This window comes from Leuresthes tenuis, unplaced genomic scaffold (genome assembly GCF_036924035.1).
Source record: "Leuresthes tenuis unplaced genomic scaffold, fLeuTen1.0.hap1 SCAF_10, whole genome shotgun sequence".
Classification (NCBI taxonomy): Eukaryota; Metazoa; Chordata; class Actinopteri; order Atheriniformes; family Atherinopsidae; genus Leuresthes; species Leuresthes tenuis.
In genome coordinates this window covers 37000779-37019256 of record NW_027325364.1, presented here as the reverse complement: position 1 = coordinate 37019256, position 18478 = coordinate 37000779, and the positions used below count along the sequence as shown (strand labels likewise).

The 18478-nt window shown below is 39.6% G+C and overlaps 1 protein-coding gene across 2 annotated transcripts in view; it reads right to left on the bottom strand.

Moving 5' to 3' along the window:
• Positions 1 to 4142: 4142 nt before the first annotated feature.
• The window catches only part of adcy3a (adenylate cyclase 3a), a 118884-nt gene continuing 104548 nt past the window's right edge, over positions 4143 to 18478 (bottom strand). For both annotated transcript variants that reach the window (XM_072395036.1, XM_072395037.1), the window contains exons 19-21: positions 18331 to 18457; positions 16111 to 16235; positions 4143 to 5633 (exon numbers count right to left, since the gene is read on the bottom strand). In XM_072395036.1, the coding sequence (XP_072251137.1) occupies positions 5454 to 5633; positions 16111 to 16235; positions 18331 to 18457 (432 nt within the window). In that variant the 3' untranslated portion in view covers positions 4143 to 5453. The remainder of the gene's footprint in view (positions 5634 to 16110; positions 16236 to 18330; positions 18458 to 18478) is intronic.

The following is an 18478-nucleotide window of genomic DNA, read 5'->3' as shown; positions in this document are numbered from 1 at the left end:
GTATGTTGTGGACTCTTTGGTTTAGCCTCAGTGACTCTGAATACACCACAGGATCACAGAAACTCAACTCAAATGTTAAACACTGCAACAGCAAGACATTTCTTTCTTTTTCTTTAATTTCTCTTGCGCCTAAATGCTTTGGATGGAAATTTTCTCTTTCTGGAAGTCTTTATGTATTCCTGGTATGCCTCCTTGTGGCTAAGCTGGGGTTCTTTCCAAATGATGGACTCTCATGGTCTGGGCTCCACCTCTGCCCAGAGTTGGCAGGCAGGAACATGGCGGATGACACCATGGGTTGTCTAAGCTCATCCTGCTTGTCCATAGCTTGGACATCTTCCAGGGGCTGGACACACTCCTTCTCCTCACTGGGAGGTGGTCCCACGGATGGCTTGGTGGTCACTTTTTGCTCCAACTTGTGAAACTATAATAGCAGCAATAATAAGAGTAAGAACAATAATTATTCATACAATGACAATAATAAGACTAGCTTCATTTTCACGGCACCTTCACGAAAATACAAAGAGAGGGAGTATTTTCTTGTAGGAAAAAACTACAAGAAAGCATACAAACATATAAACACAATGCATACCTTGCGGGGGTCGGTTCACACCTACACGCGAGCATAAACACATCTAAACGTGCGCATAGAGATATGCACATGTACATTTTTCGTCTCATACATGCAGATTTCAGCTGCACGCATGCACTTCTTTGATCTGCCGCTCTCGCTCTCTCTCTCCCCTGTGCTCGCTCACGGTGGAGTTGTACTCGCTCAAAGCAAGGATTTTTGACCATAGACATTTGCCTATTGGCGCTGATGAGCCGTGGGTCCGCCGTCTTGGACCGGTCACCCGCACCACTCAGTGTAATCTGTCTGTTGCGCAACGAAATGTCAGCGAATTTAATCAATCAGAACTCGCTGAATACAAAACTGATTTTCACAGGGGGGGGGTCCATACATGTAGACATTATATCGGAGACATGATTGGGCGTATTTTATTATATTTTATTACTATATTCATAATAGACTTAACAGAAATATAATATTCTATAATGTGATATATGTTATGTATAATAGGCTAATTTGCAAAAGACACACGATATGTAATATAATACACACACACACACCTATATAAAAACACTACTAGATGATAGAGAAGTAGACAACTCAGCTATTTTATTAAGTTGAAAAATGAAGAAACAATCATATATTATACATCCATATATTAGATAAAACACAAGACACAGATGTTAAAATTTCAGGAAAAAATATATCTACATATATCTCAGAAAAAATTAAATCTATGTCAATATCAAGATTGATTAAAATTGGCTTTATTGGTGTGGCAGCTTTCGCTCTTGCTCTGTGACTAGGAGCCTTGCCCTATTCTGGGATGTGTGGCTTTATCGGCCAATCATAGTTAGGCCTTAGGTATAAGAAGGGGTAGTGTGCACGTCGGCTCCCTTCTTACTTGTGGCCTGAAGGCACGCCCACTCCCGGGTCGCTTCACTCCGTGCTCACATGAGCAGTTAAGTTAGCGGTAGCTTCACCGTCGCATTAGTATGTTTTTTTTAAATGTTCGTTTCATGTTTTACAAGCAGCCTTGCTTTTATGAGGCAGCGCTGTGTGTTCCTTCCTCTGCAAATCACCTTGTGTGTTCCGATGACCGCGTAACGCTCTCCTTCGAGTGTCTGTAGACTCATCCATTGGTATGTGCACCTCATGATAGCCTGTTAGGTTAATCTACAAAGTGTTAGCCCGATTCTTTCATTGGAAGCCCAAGAACAAGCTGGAGAAATCGTTTATAAAAAAGTATTTATTATTGGTCACAAGTAAAGTATATTGCAGCGCTGGACTCGGAGTGCCAGAGCTCCCGCAGGAAATCCGTCAGGCCGAGCCCCGTTATCTGGAAACATGTCATATTTACATTCAGCTTTATCTCACAGAAGTTGTATTCACACGTCAGAGTATAATTGGCCAGTTTTGGGTGACATGATCAGGCCAGCTGCTGTCCTTGTTGTGTTCTTTGGATGTGATAAACAATGTGTGTGTGTGTGTGTGTGTGTGTGTGTGTGTGTGTGTGTGTGTGAGTGCTGTTTTAGGCGTGGATCTAATGGACCAGACCTATCTGCCCTAATAGAGATGTTTTGCCTGACCCAGTTGTTTATGTCATTCTAAGGTCTTGGACCATTTAAGGTCATCTGTTGTGCAGTATGAGCAGAGTGGACAAGTACCAGCTAGGAACATAGGTTATTTAGTAAAATACAGAATATGAATTTATAATGTCTAAGATCAAAGCCAATTATAACAAAAGCACGAGTGTTACTGTACTAATTATTTGTATGCAGTTTCGAGAGGCCCTGCTGCTTTGACTCTGTTGCAGTCCGGTCTCGCTTTTGACTGCTCTCTGTTCTCGATGCTGCTTTCCAGTCCTGCTCCTGGTGGCTGTCGGCGACGCGCTTTGGGCCCTTTTTTCCGACAGCTGATAGCCATTCAGACTGCATATTCGGCCCTCAACGCCACCGGATACTAGTCTGTGGCAGGGATTGGGGTCTGTGTCCTTGTTAACGGGGTCGCATCATTCTAACCCCTGTTTGAATGGACTGTGGGGTCAAATTCTAGCTATTCAGTGGTTTTACTTACTGATTTATTGTTTAATTGGTTTTCTTTTTTCTTTTTCAGGATTGTGTGTATGTGTATGTCTCCCTGATTTGTCATGGTTGGGATTGGCACAGGTGGTTCAGGTGCCCCTTCTCTGGGATTCCTCTCACTCAGTCTTGACCTCTCCTCCTCACCACCAGTATGCCTCAGCCATGATGCTGCTCCCCCTCCTCGTATGAATGGTTTGGTGTTTTAAGGAAATTAGTATTTTCTAAATATGTATTTAAAATGGAACCATGTCTCCATGCCATATTGACAGACCTGGCTGCCTTTTTGGTAACTGTTCAATCTATTTCCTTGGGTGCAAGTCCCAAGGTGGCGTTGTCTGACCATATTACTTGGTCTCCCCTCCATAAATATATTTCCTTTTGTTTTGCTTCCTCCCCATTGCTTGCGTCACCACATTGGCATGACTGGTATCAACCGTTTTTGCCAAAAGCAAAACATACCAACATACAATTCAATTATAATGCAATTACTACACTTATGTGCTTTGTATAGCCTACATACATAGTGAGCCTGTTTTTCTTAATGTGAAATAAACATTTATTTTCCTGAAGTTATACCGTCTATTTGTAGTTTTTTTTTTTTGTGCCAAGCTAAAATTGTATTTTGGGGCACTAATTCCAGTCCTCTGCCCTCTGACATTGTGATCTTGGCAGAGTAAATTGTCATTGAAATCGGGGGGTTGGGTTAGGGTTGTAAGAGTATAACCTTCAAATTACCATTCGTGAAGGATTTAGTTTGTCCTTTCCTAAAATGACAAGGCTTTTTAAAAATGTTTTTATGAGAAATAGAGATGGTTTCTCAGGTCAACTGACAAAGTAAGGTAACTGTATATATCAGTTTGTTGGATAAATAAATGATCAAATGGAAAAATTGTTATTCTTAGTACAACACACACTATCTTTAGCTAATCAGAGTTCATTCAAACAACAGTTTGGCCTTTGTTATTACAGGCAGCAACCTCACTGTGGGGTGGAGTGGCTGTTCACAATACAATGGAGACAGTTGGCACCTTGAGAGGAATACACAATTTTTGCAGAGAGGAGGGGGCATGCAGCAGAAGTGAGAATCTCTGGGGCTGCTAGTAGGGACTCAATAGTGTAGTGGTATGCTTGCCACCTTCCATGTGAGACCTGGGTTCAAATCCCCTGCATGAAAGGTACTGCCTCCAGTGGGGGTCCTTAGGCAAGACCCCCTACCTGTAAGTCACTTTGGAGAAAAGTGTCTGCCAAATGCATAAACATGAGAATTTTTAGGTAAAACATGCATTTAATCTATTTGGGAATAAGAAAAAAAAGTGCTATAAATAGGCTGGTTCCAAAAAAAAACAACATGAAGTGACCACTGCTTACTCTAACACTGAACAATGTTCTTTTCAAGAATAAAGTATGTTAGGGTGAGATGTTGCTATACAAAACACGGGGTGTGCGTCAAACAAAAACCACTGCAATAGACTGTTTTTACCATCAAATTATTTTATTAACGGAGTAATTTATGATTTGAACTTTTAAAAAAATAGGCTGCTTGGAACGCTGGGTGATAATTACAGACATTTAGAATTGGGAAGCAATATTCATACAACAGACAATCTGACAGAAATGGTGTACTAATTGTACTAAGTTGTGTACAAAGTAGTGTACTATAACAAGCAGATTTCAGAAGAGACATAAAAGAGTAGGCACAGTGAGGGCCTGCCAGATGCAACTAAAGGATGAATAGATATAGACTTTGCATTGTGGAAAGCCTGGGGAGACCACCTGCAATGTAAAGTTAACTTTTTTTTTTATGGCTGAAGAAAGATAACCGATGTGAAGGAATTGTGGGGTTGACTGTGGCTAAAACCACATAGTAAAAGGTTCAAAGCTTGCTGTGGTCTTTTAACATAGTCATATTCAGGACAATTGTCCTGCAGTGTGTCTGCTACTACAACCTAAGTCAACCTGTATCAACCAAGCACAGAGATATATTGATCAAAAAGATGTTGCCACCGTGTGTGAAAACTAAAACAAACGTGAACAGTGTCGATGAAAGCCAAACAAGCTAAATATAGTTCATGGAATTCACAGTAAGGAGCAAATGTGGCTGAGTTTTGGGAGCTTAAATATTTTTTAAATGACTGTTTGTTTGTTTTTTAAATATCCTGATGTTTACTAATAAAACAGACCAAGTCAGAGATGTTCGTGCATCTGCCCAGATATTGTGTTGATCATGTTCCAATACCTTAGAACACGACGTACTATAAAAGAAAGATCATTCAAAGATGCAAAGTGATAACTAAATATGACAATATAACATAATCAAGCCTATTTGGAGCATAAACTAGTTCATTTTAATCTGTGTGAACTAAAGTTTGAAGTACTTCTAGTGAAATGTGAACTTGCACAACACTGTTACAGAGTTACTGAGGTAGACCCTGCAGAACAGAGTAGAGTCAAATGGTTTATTCCACATAAAACAGGCTAATCTGAATTCATGTTTAAAGAAGCTGATAGACACACAGTATATCATATACATTTTGTTTACATCTCAGGAAATGCTGTCAACTTCTAAAAAAAAAAACAAAAAAAACTGTCTCCTTTAAATTTTTAAATAAAATACCATCGGTATGGAACATAGGAACATATACGTTTCTGTAAGTAAGGTACCCAAGTTTATGCATTTATGAGTAGCAGATGGCAAATGGAGTAATTTGGGTTTCTTTTTCCTTCACCAAAAAACTATATTGTAGACATGACTGATGGGGAGTGTGTATGTCCATCGGTATGTGTATTTGCCAGAGCTGAGCTCAACTGTCCACCACCTGGTGTGGCAGAGTGATAGAGGAACTGTTGATAAATGAACCTTGTTTGTCTCTTCCTTTAAGGAAAAAAGTGAGCAGCTCCCCTTTTCCTTTTACAAAGATTGGCCCTCTCCTTACAAATCGGAAGCCATACTCCTTTAGAATGTTGTAGCAGTCCTCCACCACCTGAATAAAACACATGCATGCCACAGGCACGCACGCACACACACAAGAATATAGGAATTAATGAGAAAATAATTCATGATGATTTTTAACAGTATGAATGCTTATCATAAATAAACTTGCATGTTATATATTAACTTATAAATGTAATTTGAAATAAGACCCCAAAACCAGAAGAGTTGAAGAGAAGATGTCTAGGATGCAGCGCAAGAACAAAATGGATAAAAAGGAGGAAGTTTAAACCATTTCTGAGTGTGAGCTCACTAGCTGATAAAATAGATTATTTAATCAACACCTGGCTACAAGAACAAACCTAAAACCTATCTACTCGGCCCTGACTATATGGGCAACCAAAGACTGCAGACAAAGAGATAAAGTGAAGGAAGAGGAATAGCAGTGCTTGTTAAAAACAGATGGTGTAATATAGCAGATGTCATTGAGAAGGAGCATCCCTGCTGTCAAATTGTTTGTTTTTAAGCTCCTGTCCATATTGTCTACATGTTCATCTGTGCTAACAGAAATGCTGAGAGTGATATCATCAGCCAAATTATCACTATTTTCATAGACAGGATTGCACAGCATAGTCGGGGAGAGAATGGTATCCAGTTTGGGAACCTCAACTTTGCTTTTTGAAGATGATGTCGTTCTGTTGGCTTTTTCGAGTCACGACCTTCAGCGGGCACTGGAGTAGTTTGCAGCTGAGTATGAAGCAGTTGGGAATAAACTCAGCTATTCCAAATTCCAGGCTGTAGTTGTTTGAGTTTAAGTATCTCTGGATCTGGTTCACAAGTGAATGCCTAAATCTATTCAGGGCAATCTCTGAATATTTCAACCACACCTATGTCTGCTACACTTTTCTACACTTAAACTTTTTAAATGTTTGTCAGCTGGTTTTATGACATTTTTTGAAAAATCTATCGATAACATTAGTATATCTTTGCTAACACTTAAAACTGCAGCAATTTAATCTCCCTTTGGAAACAACTGAATTCAATTTAAAACATCAACCACTGGCTCAGCACTAAGGGTAACATTCTCTCTTAGGAAAGAAATATTACTGTGTAAATCAACATGAAAAGTGGACATTTATGTTTTCTGTACATTAACTTTGTACACACAAAACAGAAAAAAGTAACTATTACAAAAAAAGTTTTCTTTGGAAAAAGAAAGAAGCCAGAGCGACAGCTAAGTCATCTGTACTTATCCTGCTCAACTTATCGGCTGCATTTGACACTGTCAACCACAGTAGCCTTTTGTCCATACTCTCTAGCATGGGCATCACAGGGAGAGCACACTCCTGGTTTGAATCATACCTTACTGGTCGGTCATTCAAGGTATCCTGGCTTGGCCACACTTCTGCAGCGCACCACCTCGCCACAGGGGTCCCTCAAGATTCGGTACTGGGACCTCTTCTCTTTGCCATATACACAACCTCACTGGGCCAGATCATTCGATCACATGGCTTCTCATACCAATGTTATGCTGATGATAGCCAGCTCTATCTGTCATTCCCACCTGACGACCACACGGTCTCAGCACGAATCTCAGACTGTCTCTCTGACATATCAACATGGATGAAAGCCCATCACCTCCAACTTAACTTCCCAAAAACTGTACTGCTTGTCTTCCCAGCCAAACCAACCATACAACACAGCATCTGCATCCAAACCGAATCCCTATCTCTTGCTCCATCAAAGGTAGCTAGAAACTTGGGTGTCATGATTGATGACCAACTAACCTTTAAAGAACACGTTACCTCGGTTGCCCGTTCATGCCGGTTTGCATTACTAAACATAAGAAAAATCAGACCATACCTAACCCAACATGCCACCCAGCTCCTGGTGCAGGCCATGGTCATATCCAACCTTGACAACTGCAATGCTCTCCTAACTGGTCTCCCAGCCTGTGCTGTAAAACCTCTGCAGATGATACAGAATGCGGCGGCGCATTTGGTCTTCAATCAGCCTAAAAGACCACATGTCACCCCTCTGTTCATTTAACTCCACTGGCTACCCTTAGTCGCCTACATCAAATTCAAGTCACTGATGTTAGCCTGCAAAGTCCTTAATGGAACGGCTCACATCTATTTGAATGCTCTTGCAAAGGCTTATGTCACAACTGGGTCCCTCCGTTGGTCCCAGGATTGTCGTCTAGCAGTGCCTACACCACGACTAAGACAATCCAACCTCTTTTCATGTGTTGTTCCCCGATGGTGGAATGACCTACCGAGCGCTACCAGAACAGGGGCGTACCTGTCTATCTTCAAGAAACTCTTGAAAACCCAGCTCTTCAGAGAGCATCTCCTATCCTAGCTGTTCTGTCTCCCGTGTGGTTGTTTTTTTTGTCATGTTATGAAAGCAGCGCAGTGGATGTGGCAACGGAGTCCTTCAAAAGCGAGTTCTGAAACTGCATCTATGCCATTGCCGTTGCTGTTCCTTTCCCTTGCCGTTTCCTTCACTAGCCGTTGCTTGTCAGTTATTGGTCAGTTTGTTGAGATGCGTGTAACAGCTGTTTCCTTGCTCTGATCCTTGAAGTATATAAATCCGTAAGTGTTCAATGAATGAGATACTGATAGTTATGAAACAGTGAGCGTAACATTTCTAAAGATAATAAGTTCATAAATATTTGTTTTAATGTAAGAATACTTGCGTGTTAGTATGACATGTCTAGCCACTTTGTGTATTGCTAACTGGTTGCCGAGCAAGCAAGTAATGTAATGTATGAGATTGTTAAATCTGTTATCTTAATTTGTAATCAATCTGTTATATCTTCAACGATTGTTTACATTTATGTCATTTAAATGTTACTTATTTAGTTACTATTTATGTTACATTTATTGTATTTTATGTCTCTTGTAGTTGTACGAATCTGAACAGAATGAAAATGAGAGATTGAAAAGAAGTGAAATCGTTTCAAGTAAAGTTTCATGGAAGGAAAGTCCCAATCTTCATTCTCGTTAGCTATCTGTCAGTTCTTTGTTGTGAACACAACTGCCAGGACAGAGTACTTGCACTTACCCTGTACTTCCCTACCCCCTCTATCTCTGCACTTCATCTTTCTGCACTTCCCTCTGTGCCTGCACTCTATCTCTACTCTGTCATCTCTGACAGAGTCTGACTAGTGGGTTCCTTCTATGTAGTTCATTGTTAGCTTTTTTTTTATATAACTTGTTATATCTTCATTTGTAAGTCGCTGTGGATAAAAGCGTCTGATAAATGCATAAACATAAGCATAAATGTAACTCTTATTAGCAACATCACCTCACAGTGAGAGGGTTACTGGTTCGAATCCCAGCTGGGGCCTTTCTTTGTGGAGTTTGCATGTTTTCCCAGTGTCTGCATGGGTTCTCCCAGGGTATTCTTGATTTCTCCTTCTGCCCAAAAACATGTATGTTAGGTTCATTGGTGTCTCTAAACTGACCCTAGGAGTAATTGTGGGTATGCATGGTTGTTTGTCTTGTTTGACTTTGTGTGGCCCTGTGATGGACAGGTGACTTATCCAGAGTGTACCCTGCCTCTCGCACAATGAAAGCTGGTATGAACTCCAGCCCCCCCACGGCCCTGAGTTGGATTAAACGGGTATAGAAAAGGGATGGATAGATGGAATGTAATACTTTTAGGGCCGTGTCTTTAAAAAAAAAAAAAAGAAAATACATTTTAACAACAAGATTTCAAAAGGCTAAAGTTCAAAAGTGGTTAGAGTTAAAGGGATATTGGTCATGAAATAACTGAGCATTCGTAAAGATAGTAAAGGTAGTAAATGAATCACTTAATTTGCATGTGATGACATCACTAATTACATTGCTGTGTGGCGGTTTGTTGATTACGCAACTTTTAGTGACATTGGATTTTGAACACATAATTTTCCTCTTATTTTTCCTTTTTGAGGTCCTTTTCTCAATTTATATACACAACTATGGACAAAGCTATTCCTTAGTTATGATCTTTTTTCATATTTTTATTTCTATTTTATGCATATGACAATAATTTTAAAATCAGTGGAAAGTGTCTGTCTTTCAATCATATCTTGATTTTGACTTTGGTGTTTCAGTGGCCAAGAAATGGTGTTCATATATGTTTCATTTGTTATTCTTGTCCAGAAATAATGAGTTAGAAAAAGGGACAAAAAAAAGTGTCATTTGTCAAATCCCTGTCTCTTTGATGGCCCACAGGTTCATCATAGTGCCTAATCCACCTTTGGAACACATTGCTTTATTCAAACCATCCTCACAGCCCTTTGTATAACTGCCCCCCTCCCTACTATAATAATCTCATCGACAGAGTATTGACAATGGAAGTTGAAAATGCTTGATTGTCACGTGATTCGCGTAACTTTCAAATAGTTCCAGGATGTTGTTAGCCAGCAATCACTCAATCCAGTTCTGTTCTCTCTTAACCACAACAGGAAGTACACTACAGCATTTGTATCCTATGACAGATCCTCAATATGCCTTTCAATCTCACTTTCCATTCAACCATTGTATGTGAACAAGACTCCATGATATTTAAATTCCTCCACTTTTCTGATTGAGGACCATGGCGTCAGACTTGAAATTGCTGCTTCACACTTGGTTGTGAACTGCCCAGTGCATGCTGGAGGTCTTTACCCCGAGGCTGATATAATCGGACCACATTATTTGCCAAAACTTCAAAGAGAGGATGTATTACGTGCTTGATACCGTAACTAAGTCAGCAGAAAAATGGTCACAAGCCATCTCACATAACACATATGGACTAGTTGGGTAAACTCCTAGGCATCCTCCAGTATCCCGAAAAGAGGGTATGCAGGTCACCCACATGAAAGGTGATCAGATCAGGGTTACTAATCAGTCCTAGACACAAGATTGGTTTTGGCTCTTGTGAATCTCTGATTTTCAGTTTTTCCCAAACTGGAAATTACAAAAACCTCTTCTACTTCTTGTTGTGTATCGTCAGTCTGGCCCTTATTCTCAGTTTTTGTCTGAATTATCAGAGTTTTTATCCCAAGCTGCCCGACATGATTGAAGCAGTGGGCAGAGCTGTTGGCGCTCAGACTGTGGTCATTAACCGCAATATGGAAAACATCTTGGAGAAGTTTGTGGCTTTGCAAAGGCATATGGATAGTTTTTGTGACCAGAATGGACAAACGGAGTAAGTCTTGTCCATTGAAATACGACTACTCGCCCTAACCCAACAATCATGATCTAATCTGCATTCCTGCTCTCCTGGCACCGGCCTTGGCCAAGGCTGCCGCTGTAACAAACCCCCCCCGAGATTGTTGCTGCGAAACCTGTGAACTCCTTTCCCCCCGTCCCTTTCTTCACGGACACCTGGTGATTGTTGACTCCGTCTTGGACCCAATCAAGGACTTCTCCATGGCAACCTGCTGTGGTATCACAATGACATTCTGTGAATTGAGACACTGGTTGAGAGCCAGACGTAGCAAATCTCTGGGCTTACCCCCACCCCACGCCTTCAAGTTCTTTTTGCGTTTTTATGTATGAAGTGAACAAATGTTTGCTTATGTTTTGAGTTCTATGTTAGATGGTGAGCTTATGTTTGCTGTTCTTGATGTTGCTGAGATTTTTTTCCCAGCCCCACATTGTACTCCCGAAGGAGCATAGTCTGGAGGCTGTGTTTTTTACCCCTACCCTAACCCATTGCAACTCTTTAATTGTGCGCATGCGCGTTAGGTGCAAGCTGCCTATTGCAAAATTAATTTCCCCCTCAGGGGGTTAATAAAGTATTTTCTAATTCTGACTATCCGGCTTCTGAGAAGAATTTTACATATAGAAGATGTCTGTCAGAGAATGCTGTAACCAGATTTAAAGAGTTAATTCCATCCTTGTCTTCACTGCCATGTACAAATATGAAAGAGGACAGCTACCTAAATTTTACTCCGGTAAAACTTGACTCTCTTGTTGACAGCACTACAGTTTCAATGCGTACAACACTGGACAATGTTGCCCCTCTGAAAAGGAAGGTAATCAGTCAGAGGAGGTTGGCTTCTTGGTATAATTCACAGCTGCTTTAAAGCAGGCTACAAGAAAGTTGGAGAGACATTAAACTATCTTTCTAGACTAATTGAGACTCTTCCAAACTAGAGGAACGCAATTAATGTATAAGAAAGCCCTTTGTAAAAGCTAGAACTGCTTATTATTCATCATTCATACAAGATAATAAAAACAATCCCAGGTTTCTTTTCAACACTGTAGCAAAACTGACAAAGACTCCGAGCTCTGTTGAGCAATGTATTTAACTCTCAGTAGCAATGATTTCAAGAGCTTCTTTACCAGTAAAATTGTTTCTATCAAAGAGAAGATTCCCACTATTATCACTGATGTATCATCAAATACAGCAGCTTTAGAAGTATCTTCAGAACCTGATTTATATTTAGACTGTTTCTGTCCAGTTTCTTTCTGAGCTAACAACAGCAATAGTTTCTTCGAAACCATCAACTTGTATTTTAGACCCAATCCCAACATAACTGTTAAAGGAGGTTTTCCCCATAATCAATACTTCCATATTGGATTTGATCAGTTTGTCTTTGTTGACAGGATATGTACCTCAGAGTTTTAAGGTTGCTGTAATTAAACCTTTACTTAAAAAAACCTACTCTTGATTCAGAGGTGTTGGCTAATAATCAACCTATATCCAATCTCCCTTTTTTGTCTAAAGTTCTTGAAAAAATAGTTGCAGTTCAACTTTGTGATCATTTACACAGAAATAATCTGTTTGAAGAGTTTCAGTCAGGATTCAGAGTGCATCATAGCACAGAAACAGCACTGTTGAAAGTTACCAATGATCTCCTCTTAGCCTCTGATAGCGGACTTGTTTCTGTGCTTGTCCTGTTGGATCTCAGTGCTGCATTTGATACGATCGATCACAGCATTCTGTTACAGAGACTTGAACATGTTATTGGGATTAAAGGAACTGCATTAGGCTGGTTTAAGTCATATATATCTGATAGATTCCAGTTTGTTTTTGTAAATGAAGAATCTTCCTCACACATTGAAGTAAGTCATGGAGTTCCTCAGGGTTCTGTGCTTGGACCGATTCTCTTTACTTTATACATGCTTCCATTAGGTAACATTATCAGACAGCATGGCATAAATTTCCATTGTTATGCTGATGATACTCAGCTGTACTTATCTATGAAACCAGATGAACCCAATAGTTCAATAGTCAACTTTATGAACCATGTCTTAAAGGCATAAAGAGCTGGATGACTGAGAACTTTCTGCTTCTAAATTCAGACAAACTGAAGTTATTCTCTTTGGACCTGAGCGCTTCAGGGAGAAATTGTCTACCTATATAATTACTCTAGATGGTATTTTCTTGGTTTGTAGTACTACAGTGAGGAACCTTGGAGTTATTTTAGACTAGAATTTATCAATTGACGCACACATTAAACAGGTTTCTGGGACTGCCATCTTTTACCTTCGTAATATTGTTAAAATCAGGAACATCTTGTCTCAGAGTGATTCAGAAAAACTGCTCCATGCATTTGTTACTTTAAGATTGGACTACTCAAGTCAAGTCAAATTTATTTGTGTAGCACATTTCATGTACAAAACAATTCAAAGTGCTTTATATAAAATAAAAGCATTGCAGCAGGGAATGAAAGAAGCATTAAAAATAAATAAAATAATATAAAAAGAAAAGTAGAATATTTCAAATTAAATTAAAATTCTTAAAAACAAGCAACAGTTTAGATCAAATAAATTAAAAAGATACCATCCAGATTTCCTGCATAGCGAAATGAGAAAAGAAATGTTTTTAACCTGATTTAAAAATGTCTACCTTTGGTGACAGTTTAATCTCCACTGGCAGTTTGTTTCACTTGTTTGCAGCATAACAGCTAAATGCTGCTTCTCCATGTTTACTCTAGACTCTGGACTGGACCAGCTGACCTGAGTCCTTGGATCTAAGAGCTCTGCTAGGTTTATATTCTCTGAACATATCACAGATGTATTTTGGGCCTAGACCGTTCTGGAATTTGTAAACCATCAGTAGACTTTTAAAATATATTCTGTGACAGACTGGAAGTCAGTGTAAAGATTTTAAAACTGGTGTGATGTATTCAGATCTCTTAGTCCTGGATAAAATTCTAGCATCAGCGTTCTGGATAAGCTGCAGATGTTTAATGATCTTTTTGGGAAGGCCAGTTAAAAGACCATTACAGTAATCGAGTCTGCTGGAGATGAATGCATGGATGAGTTTCTCCTGGTCTTTTTGGGAGAGAAAACCTTTAATTCTGTTGATGTTTATGAGTTGGTAAAAAGCTGCCTTGGTGACAGCTTTGATGTGGCTGCTGAAAGTCAGATCTGAGTCTGTCAACACTCCAAGGTTACGAACTTGGTCAGTGATTGTAAGGGCCCGAGTCCCAAGGTATTTACCAATGCTGACCCTCTTCTCTTTGCTACCAAACAGAATGATCTCAGTTATGTCTTCATTTAGTTGTTGAAAATTCTCTCTCATCCAGGTGTTTATTTCTTCCAGACACTGACACAGTACGTCTGCTGGGCTGCAGTCGTCTGGTGACAGAGACACATAAAGTTGTGTATCATCTGCATAACTGTGATAATTGATGTTAAAGTTCTGCAATATCTGACCCAAAGGGAGCATATACAAGTCCAAGAATTGATGCCTGGGGGACTCCACAAGTCATGGCCACTTGCTCAGATTCATACTACTGTAATTCTCTATTATTGGGCTGTCCCCTAACTTCCCTGAAAAGCCTCCAGTTGATCCAAAATGCTGCAGACAAAGTTCTGATGAGATCTAACAGGAGAGATCATGTTTCTCCAGTTTTAGCTTCTCTTCATTGGCTCCCTGTTAAATTCAGAATAGAATTTAAGATTCTTCTCCTCACATGTAAAGCTCTTAATGACCAAGCTCCATAATATCTTGAAGATCTCATAGTTAGATTTCCTAACAGAGCACTTCGCTCCCAAACTCCAGGTTTACTTGTGGCTCCCAGAGTTTCTAAAAGTAGAATGGGAGGGAGAGCCTTCAGTTATCAGGCCCTCTCTGTGGAACCTGCTGCCAGTTTGGATTCAGGAAGCACACACCCTCGCTACCTTTAAGATTAGGCTTGAAACTTTCCTCTTTCATAAAGCTTATGGTTAGGGATGGCTCAGGTGATTCTGAAACATACCATAGTTAAGCTGCTATAGGCCTATAAGAGGGGGCCTCTTATCTCATACCTTTCCTCACTTTGCACTCTTTTTTTCCCCTGTTTAATTTCTCAAATGATGTTATGTGCATTTGGCATTATTGTTGTCAATAACTTGTGTTTCTCAACAGGTATTCTTTGAATGGTGTTACGTTGTTTGTTATATCATGTCTGGCTGAGAGGATCTTAAAAGTATTTCCTTTCCTGCCAGACTATATCTTCAATCCCTCCTTCCTGGTGCTTTTCTAGTCTAGCTGACCGCTTAAAGCGTTTTAACACTACATGGCACATTCACCCATTCATTCATACACTCATACAGCACCTGTTAGTCCATAAAGCTACACAGTTCTTTTTACTACATACACAACAATGGATTCATCGGTACACAACTTGGGGTTCAGTGTTTTGACCAAGAATTCACTTGAGCTTCCAAATTACCCATGTGGCCCGGAGAAGCCGGGAAACCACCAACCTTTCAATTGTTAGGCGACTGCTCTTCCACCTGAGCTGCCACTGCCCCCGTTGGCAGCTGGCGAAGCACCATTTCCCAGTCACGAAGCATCTGATCTCAGAGTTTCTTTGAGGCAAACTAAAGTTCCATTGGCTCACAAAAAACCCTCACACTCTCAAGTTTTTGCTTCCTTAACTGGCTGAGCCGTTTTCCCACCATGACAAGCACCACTAACATTACAACAATGGCTCTGCTGAGTTGCATTGGCAATGGACACCTAGAATAGGACATGTAGCAAGTTAAAGACCTCCTGGACCCCCAGTCGATATCTGACAAATGTTTTCTGCACACTGTCATTTGGATGCTCAAGTGAATCAAGCTTGTTAATTATTTTACTTGCCAGTCTTACATTTCTCATGATGATTGAAGATGAGAAGTTAAAAACTGTTTTAGGCTTTCTCCATTTTGCTCCTGTTCTACATAAACAGCATTTTCTCATAGACCCATTGAAACTTGGGGTCATTAATTTGGCTTTAAAGCTCAATCAGCTGCTTCCACTTGTAAATATGTTAAACTTGTTACTCTTCGTAACAATTGAAAAAGTTTGTCAAAAATTCCAGTAGAAATATCTCCAGCAGTACAGCATGTGAAAAATATGGTAAAAAAAGAGAGAGCTTTTAAGAGAAAAAAAAGTTGAGTAGAAAATACAAAGATGAATATTCATGACCACAGATGTTGCAACAAATCACCACTAACATGGTACATTTTAGTATAATGCTTTCTTTCAACATTTTGAATTTGATATCTACATTAAAATCTACATTACACTGGGTTGACTAATCGACACGTTTGCAATAAAGCAGAAAGCTGTACCTGGATGTTTCCCATTACCCCTGTGGACTCCATGCGACTAGCCACGTTCACAGTGTTGCCCCAGATGTCGTAGTGGGGTTTGCGTGCACCAATTACTCCTGCTAACACTGCCCCCTTATTCAGACCTGCAGGAGAGTGTTGACACATTACACAAGAAATCAAGACTTTTATGTTATGTAGCAATGGCAGAAATAACTATTTCTGTGAGAACATTGGGAAGTATTTACTGTAAAAGAGAATCCTGTTTGATTTATAGTGCTGTCCTTTATTCATTCTTTTATTTCTTCATTGTGTCAGCAGAGACGAAAAGGCTGGCACGCTACTTTTATAACAAAATGCTTTAGGACAGACTGAATTTAAAATCTTTCGGTGCAGATACTATGTATCAAACTCTAGGCATCTGACAAGCCCTGTTGATTACCATTTGGTCACAGAGCAACCCTGACAATTAATGTTAACAGTTCATGTGGATTAATCACGAATCCAATAACTATAAATAAGTGCATGAAACTGATTTCCACTCATTTTTTCAGCCATGTATGGATGTGAACATTCCTGTATTTTGTACATAATAAGACAATGTCTGCACCACAACTGAACAAGCATGATAGTGAAACCAGCCATAAAGAAGCAGTTTGCCATTTATCGATGTGGTAGACTGCTTCAACTTCATATGAGTTGCATTTCTATAATACATGTGTACGTACTGTCTGAATGACGTGCACATTCTAAATGCTCTGTCACGCCAGTTGGTGTGGAAGGAAAGGCATTTTGTGTGTATGCATCATTCGTGCATCTGGCCTGTGTTGTTTTCTTAATGAATGTCACATACAAAAATTAACAAATGTTTTAAAAGGTAAGAAAAATAAGTTTTAATAACAAAAACTGTACCATATACACTTAATTCATAGTCCATCAACAAGAAGTCTTGCAGTATAAATGAACATTTCTGTACAAATAAATCTTTTTTTAAATATTCATATTCTTTCTCTCTGTGTTAGAAGTCAAAATTCCCTAGGTTTCAGCACTTAAGTTGGTGAGTAAAATGTGATATAATGATCCACACAACTATGGGTATAGGAACCACTTTGTTTTACTTTAAGGCTGCTCTGGCTTTTGAGCTTGCCTCAAGAACATTTAATAAGGACAAGAAATTAACAATCCCTCTTTGAAATTGTTGTTGGTTTGATTTGAATGATGGAGGTAGGCAAGCAACAAAGGTGACAGATAAAAAGATGATGCTGTCAAACATTTGAGGTGGTTGGTTAACCTCAACTGCAACAAGAACTTCATCTTTAAGTACAAAGCGTCCTACAATTCTATTGTACCCTTTCGTCACCAGAGATGCAGTGTACGTGCAACCCTGGTGTAGGGGCTACTACAGCTTCTGCCTTGGCCAGAGGCTCATACTTCTGCCATCAGATCTCAAGAGTTGAGTAAAATGTAAAATGATCTAATTACATCCTGCCCATTTGTTATTTTCACGCTAAGTCATTCTTCCCTGCTCCTGTGTCATACTATTAAAAATGGATTTGGCCAGGTAATAGAACAGTATAGGGAACTATTCTTTCCTAAGTCTAAACCATAATCTAACTCGAAATCTCCACACAATCAATTTACTGTCCTGTCTCTGGATATTTTGCCATTAAATCAGAAAAGTTTATCCTTTAAAAGTTATATACCCGAAATTAGGAAGGGGTTGAGAGGGGTTGGACTCTCTTTCACTCTGGAGCTGCCCATGGTGAGAGGCACAGAGTGGATGTTGGCATACTCATTGCCCCCTGGCTGTGTGCCTGCATATTGAGGTTTACCCCGGTGGACAAGAGGGTAGCCTCCCTCCGCCTTCAGCTGGGGAGACGGTCCTAACTGTTGTTTGTACTTACACACCAAACAGCAGGATTTTGCTTTTTTAATTAAGAAACAAGATAAATGATTATTAGAGGATAATTCGTAAGCCATCTGTAAATGAAATTTTATTTTTTTAACTTAAAATAATTAGAAAAAGACGCCTGTAAAAATTGATTTTATGTTTATGTTTATGTATTTAGCAGACGCTTTTATCCAAAGCGACTTACAAATACATTGTATGATTTTGACAAACAGAGCAGATTCACTTTTGTTTTGAAAAATGAATAACAAATAATTACTTATTGAATGAAACCAAAAGAACACATAACATCCCACCAACTCAAAACCCAGAGGTAAAGGATTAGCACATACCAATGCGTAGCATGAAGTTATTGAATGACTGGTAATTAATGTTCATGAGTGTGACCTTCATGGCCAGAGCAAAATCTGCCAGGTCTGCCAGGTGCTGCCAACGTTCTGTGTCAGACTGCTCTTCCTTCTACAGGACAAAAAAAACAAA